General features: G+C 46.2%; 1 protein-coding gene and 3 pseudogenes across 1 annotated transcript; all 4 read right to left on the reverse strand.

Annotated features, from left to right (window-relative positions):
- Positions 1 to 5958: 5958 nt before the first annotated feature.
- LOC147974150 (flavin-containing monooxygenase FMO GS-OX-like 9) lies at positions 5959 to 8503 on the reverse strand (annotated as a pseudogene).
- Positions 8504 to 8840: 337 nt separating this feature from the next.
- On the reverse strand, positions 8841 to 13471 carry LOC147974151 (uncharacterized). The gene is made up of 4 exons (XM_087524930.1): positions 12298 to 13471; positions 10412 to 11147; positions 10005 to 10068; positions 8841 to 9914 (listed from the first exon to the last, which is right to left on the reverse strand). The coding sequence occupies exons 1-4, from the start codon at positions 13469 to 13471 to the stop codon at positions 8841 to 8843; spliced, it is 3048 nt and encodes a 1015-aa protein (XP_087381056.1).
- On the reverse strand, positions 12781 to 12919 carry LOC125511850 (small nucleolar RNA Z247; annotated as a pseudogene).
- Positions 13472 to 14126: 655 nt separating the features above from the next.
- Positions 14127 to 14857, reverse strand: LOC125532276 (non-specific lipid-transfer protein 2P pseudogene; annotated as a pseudogene).
- Between the last annotated feature and the right edge of the window lie 2356 nt (positions 14858 to 17213).

Genomic DNA, 17213 nt, shown 5'->3' on the forward strand with positions numbered 1-17213 from the left:
ATTAGTTTACCACTCAGACAATTTTTTTGCCAGCTCCCCCCCCCCTACCCAAATCCTGGCTCCGCCCCTGCTCTCCCCCGACCCCGCCCAGCACCACCCCCTGCGAGAGCCACAGAGACACCACCTCAGGCAGCTGTTGACGAGTGAAATCTGTTTTAAACCCTGATGACATAGAGCACGACGCAAATGAACCTCAATGTCTAAATCCCTGAATTCCATACCCTGACCTTGCTGATCCCGGTTCTTTTTGACGTTTGGATCGTATCAAAACGGTGGGATTCCTGCTTGCCCTGGGAAATGACGGGATCGGGTGAGTCAGCTACCTACGCGTGAGTCGAGTATTTAACCAAAAACTACCACATTTTATGCAATTGTGCCTAGAAACTACCAGTTTACAAATTTGTACCGAAAACTACCATTTTTTGTCTAATCTTTGACTAAAAACTACCATGTCTGGAAAGTGGCTGATTCGGCTCGCTTAAACTCGATTATGACAGGGTTGTCCCACACTTCAGGACAAAAAAAGTCAGCACCGTTAAGTTTGACCGTCAACGTATGAGGCCCACATGTCATTTCTATCTCCTTCCTCTAGGATTTCCCATGGAGGAAGACCAGGGATAGTCCCCGTCGCCGGCGGCGAATGACGGCAAGAGGGACGGCGAAAATCAACCGGAGCATGTCAGCGCACGTTGCCCCAACCTCCTCTCCATATCCCTCGTCTTCTCTCTTTGGAGCAGGAGCTCTACAGCCATGTCGCGCCGCCGTCGTCGAGAGGAGAGCCTCGCCGCGCCCGGATCCGCTTCCTCAACCCTCCCATGGCTCAGCTCTCGCGGGGCAGGCTGTTGGTTGTCGCCGATGGCCCATGGGACGGCGATGCTTGACGTCTCCTCCCGGTCGAGCGGAGGCAGCGGCGCGGGTGAGGGAGGCGGCTGGGCAGAGATTTTGGCTGGATCCGGCGAGGAGGCGGGGCACCAGAGGTTGGGGAATGCAGATCGAGCAGCGGAGATGCTCCAGCGTCAAGCAGGTGCGGCGGCGCGACGGAGGAGAGAGAGAGGTTAGGGGAGGGAGGGGGAGAACGACGGGAGACAGAGAGAGGGAGCAGTGGAGAGGTTCCTGGTGAGGCGGCCGTGTCCTAAGGGTAGCGGGGAGGCGCGGTTGGAGGAGCTAGCCATGGCCGCCGTCGCGCCCGAACTCGATCTGGAGCTCAGCAATGGTCGCGCTTCCATGTGGTTATTAATTACTAGTTTACTGTTCGATGGGTCACTGTCAAATGGGTCCATGTGGTCAGATCAGTGTAAGTACTAATTGGTTTAGATTTAAAGTCAATGACTAAATTTATAAAAAAAAGTTTGAAAAAACTGAGAAATTATTGAGATTACATGTGGGCCCCACATGTCATAGCGGTCAACAGAACAATCAATCTAACGGAGTTGGCTATTGTGCCACATCAACACTTACGAGTGGGCCCAACCTGTTAGAAAGGGGTTTAGATGAGCCGAATCGGGCACTTACTAGACATGGTAGTTTTTAGTCAAAGATTAGACAAAAAATGGTAGTTTTTCACACAAATTTATAAAGTGATAGTTTACAGGCACGGTTTTACGAAATGTGGTAGTTTTTTGTTAAATATTCGGATGAGTACCATGGTCGCCTGGCTTGGTCTGCAGACGCGCTCCAGTCCCGGTGCATACCCTCAAAGCCTGCTGCAATTCCTCGCTGGTCGTGTTCTCGCTGAGGTCACCTTCTTATCCTGGAGCGGCATCGAGGGTCGAACTGCCGATGCGGCCATCGGAGCACGGGGTTCAAAGCTCGGATCCCTTCTCGACGAGCTGATGCATAGGACATGCAGCTGCTGGCCTGGACACAACTGGAGCTCAGCGAGGTGTCCGCGGAGAGCCGGCGGGGGCTGAGGAAGTCGCAGCCGGGCTCGGGGCAGCGGCACGGTGCTTGGGGGCACACGTCAATGCTTCTAGCAGCAAAACAGATGCACGTATGAGCTGACTTCGCAAGTAGCCAGGCAGGCTGATTGATTCTTGGTGAAGTCACGTACGAGCTGGATGCATTCCAACGAAGAAACGTTCATACGCAAGCCGTGCTGATCGATTTGATCAATATAGTTTGGTCTGGACGCACACAGGGGACACGCTGAGTGTATTCCTTCGGAGATACGTACATGAAAGGATCGGCTGGGACTGTGGTAGCTAGGCCGGCACTGACGTGCGCGCGAGGCACCGGTCGCCGGGAGCACGCCCTCTCCATCGAGCGGCGGCGGCGGCGCACGCTCCGACGGCATGCGCACCCCATCCATGCGGGGTCTTTAATTTGCAATTCCACCCTTTCACGGTGCCACGTCAGCAAATCCAGTCCAAAAACAGGCATAAGGGCGACTACAACCGGGATCGGAGATGTAAGGGTATGGACTTCACGGATTTACAGGCTGGAGTTCATTTGCGTCTCGTTCTACATTCTCAAGGTTTAAAACAGACTTCGGAGCTCCTCCCTAGAGTTGGTGCTCCGACGCGAACGAGCTGGTGCTCCAGGGTGTGGCCGACGAGCTGCTGCTCCGACGCGGACTAGCTCCTCGCGGGTGCCCTCCTCCCTCTCTTCTCCGTCGCGACCAACACATCGTCGACATGGACCAAGCCGCCCGTGCTTCAAAACGGTCTCACCATCGGACGGATACCCGCGTGCCATCGGACGCTAGTGCTACGCTCGTTGCACACGGTCTCAAAAGCATAGAATCACTACCTTATATTTCTGTTCATTTTTACTACTGCCGCTACAAGCCTACTGAATGTTTGGCCTGTATTTTTTCGCAACGGGTGTCTCTATACCTGGCTTGTAGCAAGGTCCCAACAATCTCCCTAACAGTGCGGCACAAAGCATGCGTGTCGCCACAGTTATTATTGTTTCTTTTCTTTCACCTTTTATAATTTCATTTCATTTTTCTTTTGTTTATGTCTCAAAATGTTATATTATAAATAAATATTTCAAGAGGTACTTTATTTAAAGTTTTAACAAGGTTCACCATGAACTAGAAAATAAACATGAAATTATACAAATGTTGATAACATATGAAAAAAAATGTTTGTGTCATATAGAAAATGTTCAGACGCTTAAAAAACTAGATGATACCCCGCGCGTTGCTGCGGAACTTGTTATATGTTCCTCTAGCTATAGGTATTTTGGTATATCTATAATAAGAATGTATAGCTAACATGAAATGTGATGCGATTTTCCCATGATAACTCAAGATAATACAGTTTGACTACATCTTGTAAATGCATTGGAGAAAGGAACAAAGAGATTCATGTTAATTTGCAAGTATCACACTTTTAACACTCTCGAATAGAAATGACATTGCTCCCAAGTGGCACAAAATATTATAAACCAAAGGCCAAACAGAACAGTTCTTACATGGTCCTCTCACCGGAACAATAATAGTATCATGATAGTGGAGAAGTATTATTCATTACAACTAAGTAAAGGTGCTACTTGGATAAAACATTTCATAGTGCAGCATTTAATTAGAAGCTTACATATTTCAAGTGATGGTGTAGGTTTGAGATAATATCCAAGTGCTAGACTTAAGAGAAGATAGTTTGATTATAGTTACACATACATGTTTAAACTGAACAACAGTTCCTATTTCAGCATAGATAAAGAATAAAATGATACCACTTAACACCAATCGACAAACATACCAGGGGGCAGGGGCCTTATTTTTCATCACAGTTGAAGATTCCAGGGTAGAGTATGCAGGAGAACGGCATTCTCTGGTGCAAACATGACATGGATGTGAACTCAAGATGCATTCAACTTGTGCATTCAACTGAACAAACTCTAACACAAGGCAGCTCTAAATTGTAGTGTAACAGCGCATTAACCAAACAAATTAAAAAGGACCTCTGAAAACCAGGAAGTGCGTTATTTGATCATGGCCAATAGTACTATCACATATCCAAAGGGCTAGGATTTTCCGTCTTTTGACTTATATTTATCTAACATTGGGATCCATTCTGTTTCAACCCAATTTTGTTAGCAAGCATGTAGCCATAGGCACCATATCTTCAACTTCAGATAGTGCAAGTACGTTCATATGAATAGTTTGTTATTTTAGATAGTGCAGTAGAGAAGAAGAACAATGGGAATCACATGTATCACTCGGGTATTAGATCGATTCCGTGATGACAACATGCCTGAAATTAACTGGAATCTGATATATACGATTCTGCGAAACAATCAAAGGAATTTATGAAAATACCAACAGAAATCGTACTAAGCTGACATGAGAGAGATGCAAAATTGTATATGAGCTGGGTGTAGCACATGGGCACGTAGGCAGTGTCTGCGGATAGGAGTGACCTCACGATATATGCAGGGGAAATTATTGCATGTGTTGGCCGGGCTGGAGCTGTACTCCCACCGCCGTGTATCGGGGATTCCTGCGGTCCTGCCGAGCACCTGGGTCTCGGAGATGAGCAGCTGCGACGCCGGCACCGGAGACAGCACGGGCAGCGTGTGCGTAGACGTCGAGAAGGGAGGGGTCGATGATGATGTCGGGTCGGGCCATTACGTGGAGACACAGTGGCCACAACCGATGTGCGGCATTGGCAACATCAGCAAGCTCTCCCGTAAGAAATCAGGATCTCCTCCGCCATGGATTTCATCATCGTATCGTCAAGAGAACATGACAATCCATTTGACAATTCCCAATGTCAGGTTATCTGTATGGACGCTGTGAAGAGATGAAGATGACGCAGGCACTGGAATGGTTGTGAAAGAGGTTTGAAGCAGAACGCAGAAGCCGCTGTCATTATATAGCATCGTATAGCCGGCGGGGCGAGAATGTGAAGGCGAACTGTTTAACTTTGAAGACTCGAAGAGATTATTGATTGAGGGAAGATGAAGGGAATCATCAAGGTAATAAGCGATCACATTATATGTTCATAAGACGAAGGGGCGGAAGGAAATCAATTATTTCTCACAGATAATAAGGAATTGGGGGAGATGAAAGGAAGGGCAATAATAGATGAGATTAAGTGTCGTGGAGAAAACAACGTGAGAGGAGGGTCTTGTGGAGCCGATGACCCTTCGGGAACAGAAAAGATAAATAAAAAACTTAAGAAGTGGGCCGGTACAGCCCATTCAAACTGCCTTTTCCTGAGAAGTAGCCAAGTACTACAGCCCAACTGCAAGAAATCGACTCGATGGAGAGGCTGCCATAAAATTAGCGTGCGGGATGGTGCGAGCAAAGGAGGATGACGTGGCTGATTAGAAGGAAGGAAAATCAGTGGGGCACATAGGATGACGTGGATACCTTGCATGTCAAGATAAATATGGTAGTGGGGATGAACTTCTTAAGTATATAGGATATGTTCACTAACTTTTTTAAGACTGTTCATGAAAATGTAAAATTGCTTGCGTACTTCCTATAAAATGCCTGTACCACTCAAATAAATAGCTCCTGCCATTTAAAAAATTACGCGTTTAAAAATATGTCCATGCCCTTTTTTGAAAAAGTTCATGAAATTTAAAAATATGTTCATCCAATTTAAATAAAACCTTTAGAACATACAAAAAACGTTCATAGACACTCCAAGAATTTCTGCACATTTTGAAAAATATGCATGCTATTTTTAAAATATGTTCAAAGTGTATTTGAAAATGTTCATTGTGTAGTAGAAAAATGCTTGATGAGCATTTTATAGATGTGAACATGTATTCAGATAAATTTTTCTCGTGTATTTGAAAGCTATTGAACGTGTATCCAAAAGGCTTCAAGCTATTTATGCAAAATGTTCAATGGGTATTAGAGAAAAAAAATCAACACGTAGTACGTGAAGTGGTATTTTTTTAGAAACACCAAGCCTTATTATTCAAACTCCAGATGTAAGTAGTACATGAAATGCCCATAGTAATTTCTTATTCTTATTGTAAATGGGTCGGGGCAGGCCTTCATTCATCCTCGCCCTTGGCACATGCTACAATCGTAAGCTCCACGCTGATGATGTTCGCCCCTGCGTTGAGGATGTGTGCACTGGCCGACACATGGGCCATGCTGCCTTTTGGCTGGACGTTGTCGACGACCTGTTGGATCTCGCCCGAGATCCTGGAATGTTGTAGTGGAAGTAGAGGGCAAAGACAAAGAGAAAAGAGTGAAGAGAAAAGTAGGGGAAGCACCGGCTAAGTTGTGTGTGTGAGGGAGGGGACCATTGCCCCCTACCCTGCCCGGTGGCCTCTGAAACTGAAATTGAAGCAGAAGGAAATGAGAAGAAGAAGAAGAAGACCAAGAATACGGTTTGGGGAAAGAAGCCTTGCCTTTGTGGCTTTCCCTCACTCCATCGGAATTCTCCCTCCCCCGTGCCTGCACCTTGAAGAACCACGTGATTAGGACTTTCCTCGGCACGCCCACGAAGGAGAGCAACGACGCCAGGGATGCGGGAACACATGCTCGAACAATGGCCCCACGACGTAGCCGTCGTAGCTCATGGCGACCGCGCTGCCCGTGTCCAGGAACAGGAACGAGTAGCCGTACCCTATGCAGTAGATGACCGTGTCAGCCACAACGGAGGAGCCGTCGGTGAACTCCACTCGCCCATCTGCGTATCGCAGGTGCAGGCGCAACACTTACCGGTGGCAGGGGTGGCCCTGGCTTTCTAGAGGCCCTTGTGCGAACTGCCTCCATTGGGCCCTGCCATATGCTAAAATAGACACAAAAAATGCTTCCACACCTATCATGTACCGCAAAATGTCATTATAAAAGCAAGTATAAATTTCATTAGCAAATATGGTCTTGATACACCATGGATATATCATATATGTTTATAGGATATAGAAGCTCCAAAAACCGAGAAGTCGCGTTCATCCTCATTTGGATTTTCAGTATTGGACACATTCTCACGGCCACCCAAATTTCTAGAATCCTCAGTGGCATTTTTAAAAATGAATTTATGCATCGAGCCCTTCTGAGATCCAATGAACTCATCTACAAGTTTCTGCCTTCTTCTTTTCTGACAATCAGATAAATGCTTTTTCGGCAACACGGTTAAAAAAGGAGAGGGAACACCTGAATTCTTGAATCCTGGTCTTGGAGTAAATTGGAAGAAATCCCACGCTGCTCTAGGTATCCAGTGATCCAAATTCAAGCAATGCCGCAACCAGCAAGTCTACCTGGACTACAATGTTGTACAACAAGTCAAGAATCAAACAGGTCAAACATCATTACCTCGATCCATCATAACAGAAACAAATAGACAAGGGTAAAAAAAAGTGAGATCCAAAACATTACAAGGAACTTCCTGGATTCCCAGCCCCTGACCACCTGCCCTCGAACGGTTGGACCCTGACAACTGCCCTAATGATGTACCGCCACGTTGTGGGTTGCTACTCTCCGCGTTCCTACCAGGGCATAGGGTGCGTCGCTGCCTCTTGGGGAGTTGGGGTCCTGGCCTTTAGGAACTAGCACAATCAATTGGATTTGGGGAAGAAGATGAAGCACGCGTGAACAGGAGACGATGAGTTGGCGGCATGTTTCTGGGAGAGAGCGAAGGAAAAGGAAGATGGAGAACGCCAGAACGGGAGCGACGGATTCGTGCGTGACTTGCTCGCTTCTTAATCGGTTGGGCCCGCTTCTCTCGTGTACTATTTTTTTCTAGCAATTTTTTTTCGAGTAATTCTAGGAAATATATGCACTATACATGCACAGGTATGGGCCTCTGCTCGGGCTGGGCCCTAGGCCGTTGCACTCGCCGCCATGGCCCAGGGCCGGCCCTGCCCTGTGGTTGGCCAACATCCTCGACATGGCCGGCGTGTTGGCCTCGGCATCGGGGGATGGCGGCGAGGTGCACCTCCCTGGCGACGCGGCGGAGGTCTAGCGCGATGTCCTTGCCGCTGGTGCCGCACCCGACCACCACCACAGCCTCACCACGGAACGGCTCCGGCGTCCTGTACGAGTGGCTGTGCAATTGCCGGCGCCTCCATTCCCCCATGCCCTGGATGCCGCTCGGGATTCGGGAGCATCGGCTGCGCGTAGTGGCCCGTAGCCACCACAATGGCGTCTAACACGTCCTCACCCCCCTGCGCATCATCAACATCCGTGCCGTTGAGCCGCCGCACGGATCTCACCGCCCACCTGCGTGTTCCCTTGGACGTCGACCTGGCCGTGGGGGCGACGCGCAGGACCCGGGTGTTGAGCCTGACGGCGTCGATGAGTTAAAACGCGTCACAGAAGTCCTGGAGGTAGCAGTGCATCTCGCGGTGGCCGGGGAAATGGCGTGCGTATCGGCCGGCGCGTTTGCTGGGCAGGAATTGGTAGTCAGAAAAGCCGATGGCCTCTCGCCGGCTGATGAGGCGGAGACACGCGTACATACTTGTGTACCATATGCATGGCGTTGACGCACGTACTCAGCTAGTCTCACGGCGCCCTACCTGGCTACAGTCGGCTCGATATAGTGCCCAAAATTGACAAATGGTAGGCTTACACGAAGTGACCCTGCCCCATCCATTTTTGATAAGTAGAGGCCGTGGAATAGCATAGCATTCGTGAGGGAGATAAATTTGGAATGAGAGCAACTTGAGAGTCTTCAACAACATCTCCGCGCCTTCTCACTGTAAAATAACTTGGGAAGCGTAGAACCCTTTTCTCGGGCCGCAGTTTTATTTATACAGATGATGTCGTGGCTTACAAGTAGATCGATCAAGGATTTGATCGAGAGTTTACAGAGAAGGTCGGTAACGAGAGGGAGAAACAGAACAAGAGATAGAATAGGTTTCCAGGAGTTTAAACCTCTAGTCCTATCCTATTACAAAGTATTTCAACACTCCCCCTCAATCTGAACCTAAGGAACACCAAGGTTGAGATTGTGCTTGAACTCCTCGAGCCTTCTCATAGTAAGTGGTTTTGTGAAGCCATCAGCCAATTGATCACCAGTAGGAATAAACTTTATGTCAAGTAACTTACGTGTTACTCTTTCTCTGACAAAATGAAAATCAACTTCGATATGCTTTGTGCGTGCATGAAAAACAAGATTAGCTGAAAGATAGGTTGCACCAAGATTATCACACCATAATCTAGCAGCTCGCGGAGTTTTAACTCCAAGTTCATAAAGCAATGTTTGTATCCACATCACTTCAGCTGTAGCGTTTGCTAGAGCTTTATACTCAGCCTCAGTGCTAGACCTTGAGACTGTAGCCTGTTTTCTTGCACTCCATGATATAAGATTTGTTCCCAGGAACACAACAAATCCACATGTGGACCTTCTATCATCAGCACACCCTGCCCAATCTGCATCAGAGTAGGCAGACACGAGCATAGAGGGAGACTTGACAATTCTTAGACCAAGTTCTCCTGAAAACCTGAGATACCTCACAATCCTTTTAACTGCAGTCCAATGAACAGTAGTAGGTGCATGTAAATACTGGCATACTTTATTCACTGAATAAGAGATGTCAGGACGTGTAAGAGTTAAGTATTGCAATGCACCTACAACACTTCTATAGTTCGTTGCATCCTCAGATCCAAGAGCCTCTCCACTATCAATGGTGAGTTTTTCTGAAGTTGAAATAGGTGTACTTACAGGTTTGCAATTTTCCAATCCAACTCTCTTGAGAATGTCATTGACATATTTTTCTTGTGACAGAAGTATACCATCTTTCACCTGTTTAACTTCTATACCAAGAAAGTAATGTAGATCACCCAAATCCTTAAGAGCAAACTCCATCTTTAAATCCTTAAGCAAACAAGTGGTAGCATCTGGACTTGAACTAGCAACAATTATATCATCAACATATACAAGAACAAATATAGTGACATTGCCCTTGTTGTAAAGAAATAATGAAGTATCCGCTTTTGATGGTGTAAACCCAAGTTGTTGTAACTGAGTGCTCAACCTTGAGTACCAGACTCTTGGGGCCTGTTTTAGACCATATAAAGCTTTATCTAACTTGCAAATATAATGAGGTGTGCTAATATTCTCATAACTTGGTGGTTGCCGCATAAAAACCTCTTCTTCCAGAACACCATGAAGAAACGCGTTCTGAACATCTAGCTGCCTTAGGCTCCGCCCTCTGGAAACAACAATAGACAGTAAAGTCGAATAGTAGCTGCCTTAACAACCGGACTGAAGGTATCTTCATAATCAATACCAAACCTTTGTTTAAAACCTTTTGCAACTAACCTGGCTTTGTATCTGTCTATACTTCCATCAGACTTTCTTTTAATATTATACACCCATTTGCAATCTATGACATTTCTGCCTTTTTCGGTGGTACTAAATGCCATGTGTTATTTTTTATGAGTGCCTCATATTCATTATCCATAGCTTCTTTTCAATCTTTACTAGCAAGAGCATCAAGCAAATGTGTTGGTTCTCCCATACTAGTAAGAAAAGCACATTTAATTTTATCATACCTTATAGTGCCATCTGTATACTCCTTTGTCTTCAAAATACCGGATTTGGATCGAGTGTGGCGACGTGGAAATTCTTGCGCACGAACTGGTTCACAAACCTGTGTAGTTGTAGGCGCAGAACATCCTGATGTAACTGGCTCCACAGCAGAATCTGTGGCCACAGAAGATCCCGCCATATCTAGCATAGCAGCCGGCTCCTGATCCGATGCACCTGAGATCCGCCTCGAAACTGTTGGTCCATCGAGAGAACGCCTCGTGGGCGACGTGACACCCACGTCAGGCCCCACACTCACGGCTCGGTCGGCCGCTGGCCCATCCCGCGCGGTTGGAGCGCCTGATGATTGGCGCGGGCTCGCGCTGATTGGGCTGGCGGGCCCCATACGGCTGGGGCTATCGGCCACCGCTACGCCTGATGCATGCAGCGCGCTGGGATCCGCCTCGGATCGTGCAACTGCCTCGTCTGCCGCAGCAAAATCTCCATCGGATCCAGCGCCGAAGCTATCGCTCGGATCAGCCTGGGATCCCGCGCAGGTTTCGTCTGTATTCCCTTGCATAAAATGACGTCTAGAAACTGCACACTTGTCATCAAAATTAAGATTTTCTTTGGAACTAGTCAAATGATCAGCACTATTTAACTCGCCCCCGTGATCTGAACTAGGGATATAATCAGAGAGAAGTGCAATTTCTGCATGAAGTAAAGCTCCGGCATTTGGATGAAGTTTTGCAAAGGGGAATACTGTTTCATCAAAAACAACATCGCGAGAAATATATATGCGACCAGCAGAAATCTCAAGACACTTGTACCCTTTATGAAGATTACTATAGCCAAGAAAAACACATTGAGTGGAACGAAACTCGAGCTTATGATGATTATATGGACGAAGATTGGGGTAACAAGCACAACCAAAGATTCTTAGAGAATTGTAATCGAGCTTCTGATGAAACATTTTTTCCAAGGGACTAATATTGCCAATAACTTTGGTAGGGAGACGATTGATAAGATAAGTGGCAGCAATAAAGGCTTCATCCAATATTTTAGAGGCATTGATGCATGAGCTAGAAGAGATAAGCCTACTTCAACAATATGGCGATGTTTACGCTCAGCGGAACCATTCTGTTGATGGGCATGAGGACAAGATACATGATGAGCAATACCAATATTGCGAAAGAAAGAGTTGAGTTTCTCATACTCCCCTCCCAGTCACTCTGGACTGCAAGGATTTTTCTGTCAAATTGACGTTCAACGAATTTCTGGAATTCTTGGAAGATAGAAAGAACTTCTGATTTAAACTTAAGCAAATATATCCAAGTGAACTTGCTAAAGTCATCAATAAAACCGACATAATATTTTTTTCTACCAAAAGAATCTCTTGCATGACCCCATACATCACTAAACATAAGTTCCAACGGAGCATGAGACACACTATTTGAGTTAGGATAAGAAAGTTGGTGACTCTTTGCACACTGACAAGCATCACACACAGACTCAATGTTTGAACTAGATGACAATAGAAGATTGTCTTTATTTATAACTTGCTTAACTATGATCGAAGAAGGATGTCCTAATCTTTGATGCCATCTTGCCAAGGAGGGCTTGACAACAGAGTAAACTTGACGACGACGCTTTCGACTAAATGCTCCAGATGTGATGGGGTATAAGCCTCCAATGCATCTACTGTGATGAAGGAGCTCCCTCGTTGCCCGATCCTTTATGAAAAAATACGTGGGATGAGTTTCAAAGAAGACATTATTATCAGCAGTTAAACGAGACATAGATGCAAGGTTTTTGTCGGCTTGTGGAACATGAAGAACATCCTTTAGAACGGGATTACGTTTAAGATTAGGGGAATTAATAGATGCTTGACCAATATGACTAATATCCATACCTCCACCGCTTGCGGTGTGAATCTGATCATTGCCGTAGTACTTCTCCCTCATGGCAAGTTTCTCAAGTTCGTTGGTGACGTGATCAGTAGCACCTGAATCAGCATACCAGATGGTACCATCTCCTCCTTGCTCCTGAATCGCAGCTGCAACAAGACGAGCATCGGGAACATAGTCCTCATCATAACGGTGCCAACAATCCATGACCTCATGGCCTGCCTTTTTGCAGAGTTGACATCGAACACGTCCTTGAGAGGAGGATCCAGAGGGGACGTGGTTGTTGCTGTAGCCGCCCCCTCCAGAACAAGAGGAAGAAGAAGTGTTGTTGTAGCCACCTTCGTTTGGACGCGCCCCTTGGCCATTGCCACGGCCACGCCCGCCGCTGCTGTTCCCGCGACCGCGCCCACGAGCAGACCCGCGACCTCGCGAGGCGGCGTTGGCAGAAGACTGCCGTATGTTGGTTCCGTGAAGAAGATTGAGGCGCGCATCAAAACTTAACAGCTGCGTGTATAGCTCTTGGACGGTGACAGGCTCCACCCACGCAGCAAGCGCCGACACGACCGGGTTGTAGTCGAGGTCGAGGCCGGCCAGAACCTGCGAAACAATTTCCCCGTTTTGCATCGCCACTCCAGTGCACGCGATCTCATCTGTCAGCGACTTGATCTTGGCTAGGTACTTTGACATCGTCAAGTTTCCTTTTTTTAGATTGGTGAGCTCAATCTTTGTGTTTATGGCTTGAGCTTGATTTTGGGCAGAAAACATGGCATGGATCGCTGCCCATACCTCTGCCGGCGTCTGAAGGGTGACCACCTGCACAAGGATCTCGCGAGACAAGGAACCCATCAGAAAACCTTGGACTTGCTGTTGTTGTGCATACCAGAGGACGCGGGCGTAGTTCGCAATCTGCTCCTCTTTCCCATCATTGGTGATGGTGAGTGTCTCCGGCGGCGCTTGGCTCTCCGGATCAAGGTGGTGGCCCATCTGCGCGCCCTTGATTTGGGGCAGCACAATAGCCTTCCACATGAGGTAGTTTTGCCTCGTGAGCTTCTCCTGGGTTGGGGGTCCGATGGACATGGGATAGGACGAGCTGGAGGAGGAAGGGGCGAAGGTGGAGGTTGATGAAACGGATGTGGTAAGGGCACTCATGGTGCTGGATTGGGTGGAGGCGGAGGTCATGGCGAAAGTGGCGATGGGTTTCAGAAGTTTACGATGGGGTAGAACTAGATGCGATCCTCTTTCGATCTCTGGGAAGAAGATGCTCTGATTACCATGTAAAATAACTTGGGAAGCGTAGAACCCTTTTTTTGAGCCGCAGTTTTATTTATACAGATGATGCCGTGGCTTACAAGTAGATCGATCAAGAATTTGATCGAGAGTTTACAGAGAAGGTCGGTAACGAGAGGGAGAAACTGAAGAAGAGATAGAATAGGTTTCCAGGAGTTTAAACCTCTAGTCCTATCCTATTACAAAGTATTTCAACACTCACATCATCATCCACAAGATCCGAGACGAAGCGTGGAGTTGTATATATGGTAGCCGAGGCTCAACACTTGTGTGATATTACGCTCGGGAGAGTAGGCTCTCGTTTCGCCTTTGGGCTAGTGACTTTGTTAAAATCCTTGTTAATTAATGAAGGTGTCAAATCTTTTGCCCTTTTCAGAAAAGAAGTGCCGGCTTGATTGTATGGAGCTGAACTTGATTGGTGGTTGATAAATGAATTCAACGCACATGAGTACGCGCCACAGTGTTTAAAGCCACACCACACATCGCATATACACACAAGCAATCCCGTCGAAAGCGACAGTAGTAGCAGCAGGCAGTTACTAGCTTGTAGAGCATGTCATGTTAGCTGTTGCAATGTAGGAGTATCAGGCAATCACCAGTGGCTTATTTGTGTCTACAAAACTCGATCGTAGTAATTTTGGTTGAAAAGCTTACAGCAAGTGACCACGGACAGAGGAAGCAGAGGAGAATGAAGTTAACAAAAGTCGGGTCGTTTTATTCCATCATCATAACCCAACATCTTTTATTTTATTCCATCATCATCCATCGAACAGGAACATGCATGCATGCGGCATGAACGCATCACGCACTCACCAGCTAGGCTAGCTATATTCTCATCTGATGGACGGCGGACGTAGCTATAGCTGAGCCATACATACTCGCTAGGCGGCCTGGCGCCTAGCAGTGCGGGACGGCGAGGCCGCAGGAGACGAGGGTCTCGCGCGCGTGGGGACTGGTGATGTAGCGGCCGAGGGAGGGGTCCTTGGCGTACTGGCAGAAGCACCCCTGCTGCGCGCGCAGGTTGGAGCAGCACGCGCGCACGCGCCGCTCGGCTTGGCACCGGTGGTGATCGCCGGCATGCACACCGTCAGCTGCCCCATCTCGCACGCGGCACGCGCTCCGCCACCACCAGCGGCAGCATCACGGCTGCCAGGAGGACCTCCTTCCTCATCGCCATGGCCGCCGATCTACTCTTCCCTCTCGCTATTGCGGTCGCAGAGGTGTACGTTGTGTGATGGGAATGGAAAAAGATGGTGGTGAGGAGAGGGGTGCTGGAACTCCTCGGGTATTTATAGTTGGCCTGGCCATGCACCGTCCGAATACGCGGCCATAGAGCAGATGGGTGATTAAGGCTGGTCATAGTGAGGAGTAACTTACTCTACTCCTTCGGTCTAGGTGACCAAAGCAGAGAGGAAAACGAGAAAACTTAACCTTTTTGTTAATTAATAGCATTGCATGTAATGAACTAACCACTGCATATCATGTTTGATAGTTTCAAGTCATTGAAAACATGCACGGTCCACATCTTTTATTGATTGATATGTCACAAAACAAGAAACGAGGAGGAAGTTAATGTACCGTGCCTAAGTGTTTTGGGATTATTTGGTTTTTATAAGGTGACTTGCATACCTAAACGAAGGGAGTATAGTGCATAGTATCATAAATTAGTATAATATGTGGTCTCATTTATTGCTATGCATGACACATAGTAGCATCACATTTATATATAACCATCTCGCTTCTTTAATTATCTGTCACATAAACATGTTTGCAAGTCCACCTTCATAATGCAAAGTAACATACTAGTAGTATTATAGATGGCTTCATTTATTAGCTCGTAGACTCATCTTGTATTGGAAAGCGCTATGTTACAGTAACATATTATGTTATCACCTCTCATTAATTACTTGCCACATAAGCAGAATTTTCTCGAAATACGCTATGTTACTAGCTACTCTATGTTACTACCTCTACAGTGGGTAGTAACATATGTGTAGTAACATACAACACTTCATTTATTAGGCCATAGACTCATCTTGCCTTAATATGTGTGATGTTACTCATACTAGTGGTAATTAGCTATGTTACCACATGCCTCTCTTTCTTCATTTATTGCTTGCTACATCATCCATATTATCTAAACATGTATGATGTTACTACCTATATTACTTCCATTGTGGATAGTCTAAGTTACTCCCACTATGACTAGTCTAAGAGCATTATCAATCGCTCTCGTCCTGTGCAATTATCAGTTGAACACCCTGTGACTGAATTGCATTTGCACTACTAGTTCGACTTGACTACGGTCAGCAAAAGGTTGATGCATGCATGCATGCATGGCTGCACCTATGGACGTTCTGCATTGAAACCCAGTGGGTAGAGGGTCAGCGGGGTAGTTCGTCAATGATGGCTGCCTGCTGCCTCGCTCGGTGTAGTACTTCCGTCCACATTCATTTCCTTTGGTTGTGTTGAAGTAAAGAACGAGAGAGATAGACAAATAAATGCATCTAACTTCTCTTTATTGAGTAGCAATAAGCAACCTAATTAATAATAATCTCCCCGGCTGATCGTAATGACAGTATCATAGTTAGTATCATGCATGTCAACTAGGCAATTTTGATGAGGTGTCATAGCACTAAATGAAGAAAAAGAGGATGTAGTATCATATCATGATACTGTATCATAATAAATGCTATGTTACTTTGTGTCATGCATGACAATAAATAAAGTGCTACATGATACTAATATATGATACTATGCATTAGGAGATAGTAACATACACTAATATCATATGCATGATACTACTATATGATACTCCTCATTACAGCCAGCCTTATAATTCTGAGAATCCCCCAAAAGTGATGTCGGAAGATGTGAGGAGAGTTTTTTTTGATATATAATGGTTTTTATTGACACATAATATGGCATCAAGGTGATACAAGCTAATGAGTAAAGTCATATAGTACAACCAATGCAAACTCGTACAAAGTACTACGCCGGTAAAAGCAAAGTCAAACAAGACCGTGACTATGCCTAGATGTATGGAGTGGAAAGCCTATACTCCCTCCAATAGAAAAATATAGAGCATAATATGTTTTCAAGGTTAAGTTTTACCACATGTTAGATCAATAATATATGGCATGCATGTTACACGGAGCATACCGTCAAATTTGTATATGAAATGAGTTCCTAATTTATATCGTACATCTCTTATATTAACAATTTTATCAATGGTCAAAGGTAACCTCGAAACATGTATTAGACCATATATATTTGGATGGAGGGAGTACATACATTATGCCGCCACCCATGTCGATAAAAACATCACTAGCAAGATGCTCCAAACTCGTACACACCACCGTAAACAGTCAAAGGACAGTAACACTTGATATGTTGTTGCAATTCCTTCTAAACTCTTGGAAAAATTGAGAAGATGGTATACAACATGCAATTAGTATTGTCTCCTTCATAACTAAGATGAGAAAAAACTTAATGGGAAATAACATAAGGGTGTACTTGCTTTTCCTGAAGGCGACAAAGGGAGGCGAACACGACTATGTTTGGGGCACGGACGGTGCCACCACCACCTCTCCATCCTTTGCTTCTCTGCTCTGCCCCCGTATGGTGTTTCTCT

The sequence above is a fragment of the Triticum urartu genome, chromosome 5A (assembly GCF_056163025.1).
Source record: "Triticum urartu cultivar PI428250 chromosome 5A, HENAU_Tu73, whole genome shotgun sequence".
NCBI lineage: Eukaryota > Viridiplantae > Streptophyta > Magnoliopsida > Poales > Poaceae > Triticum > Triticum urartu.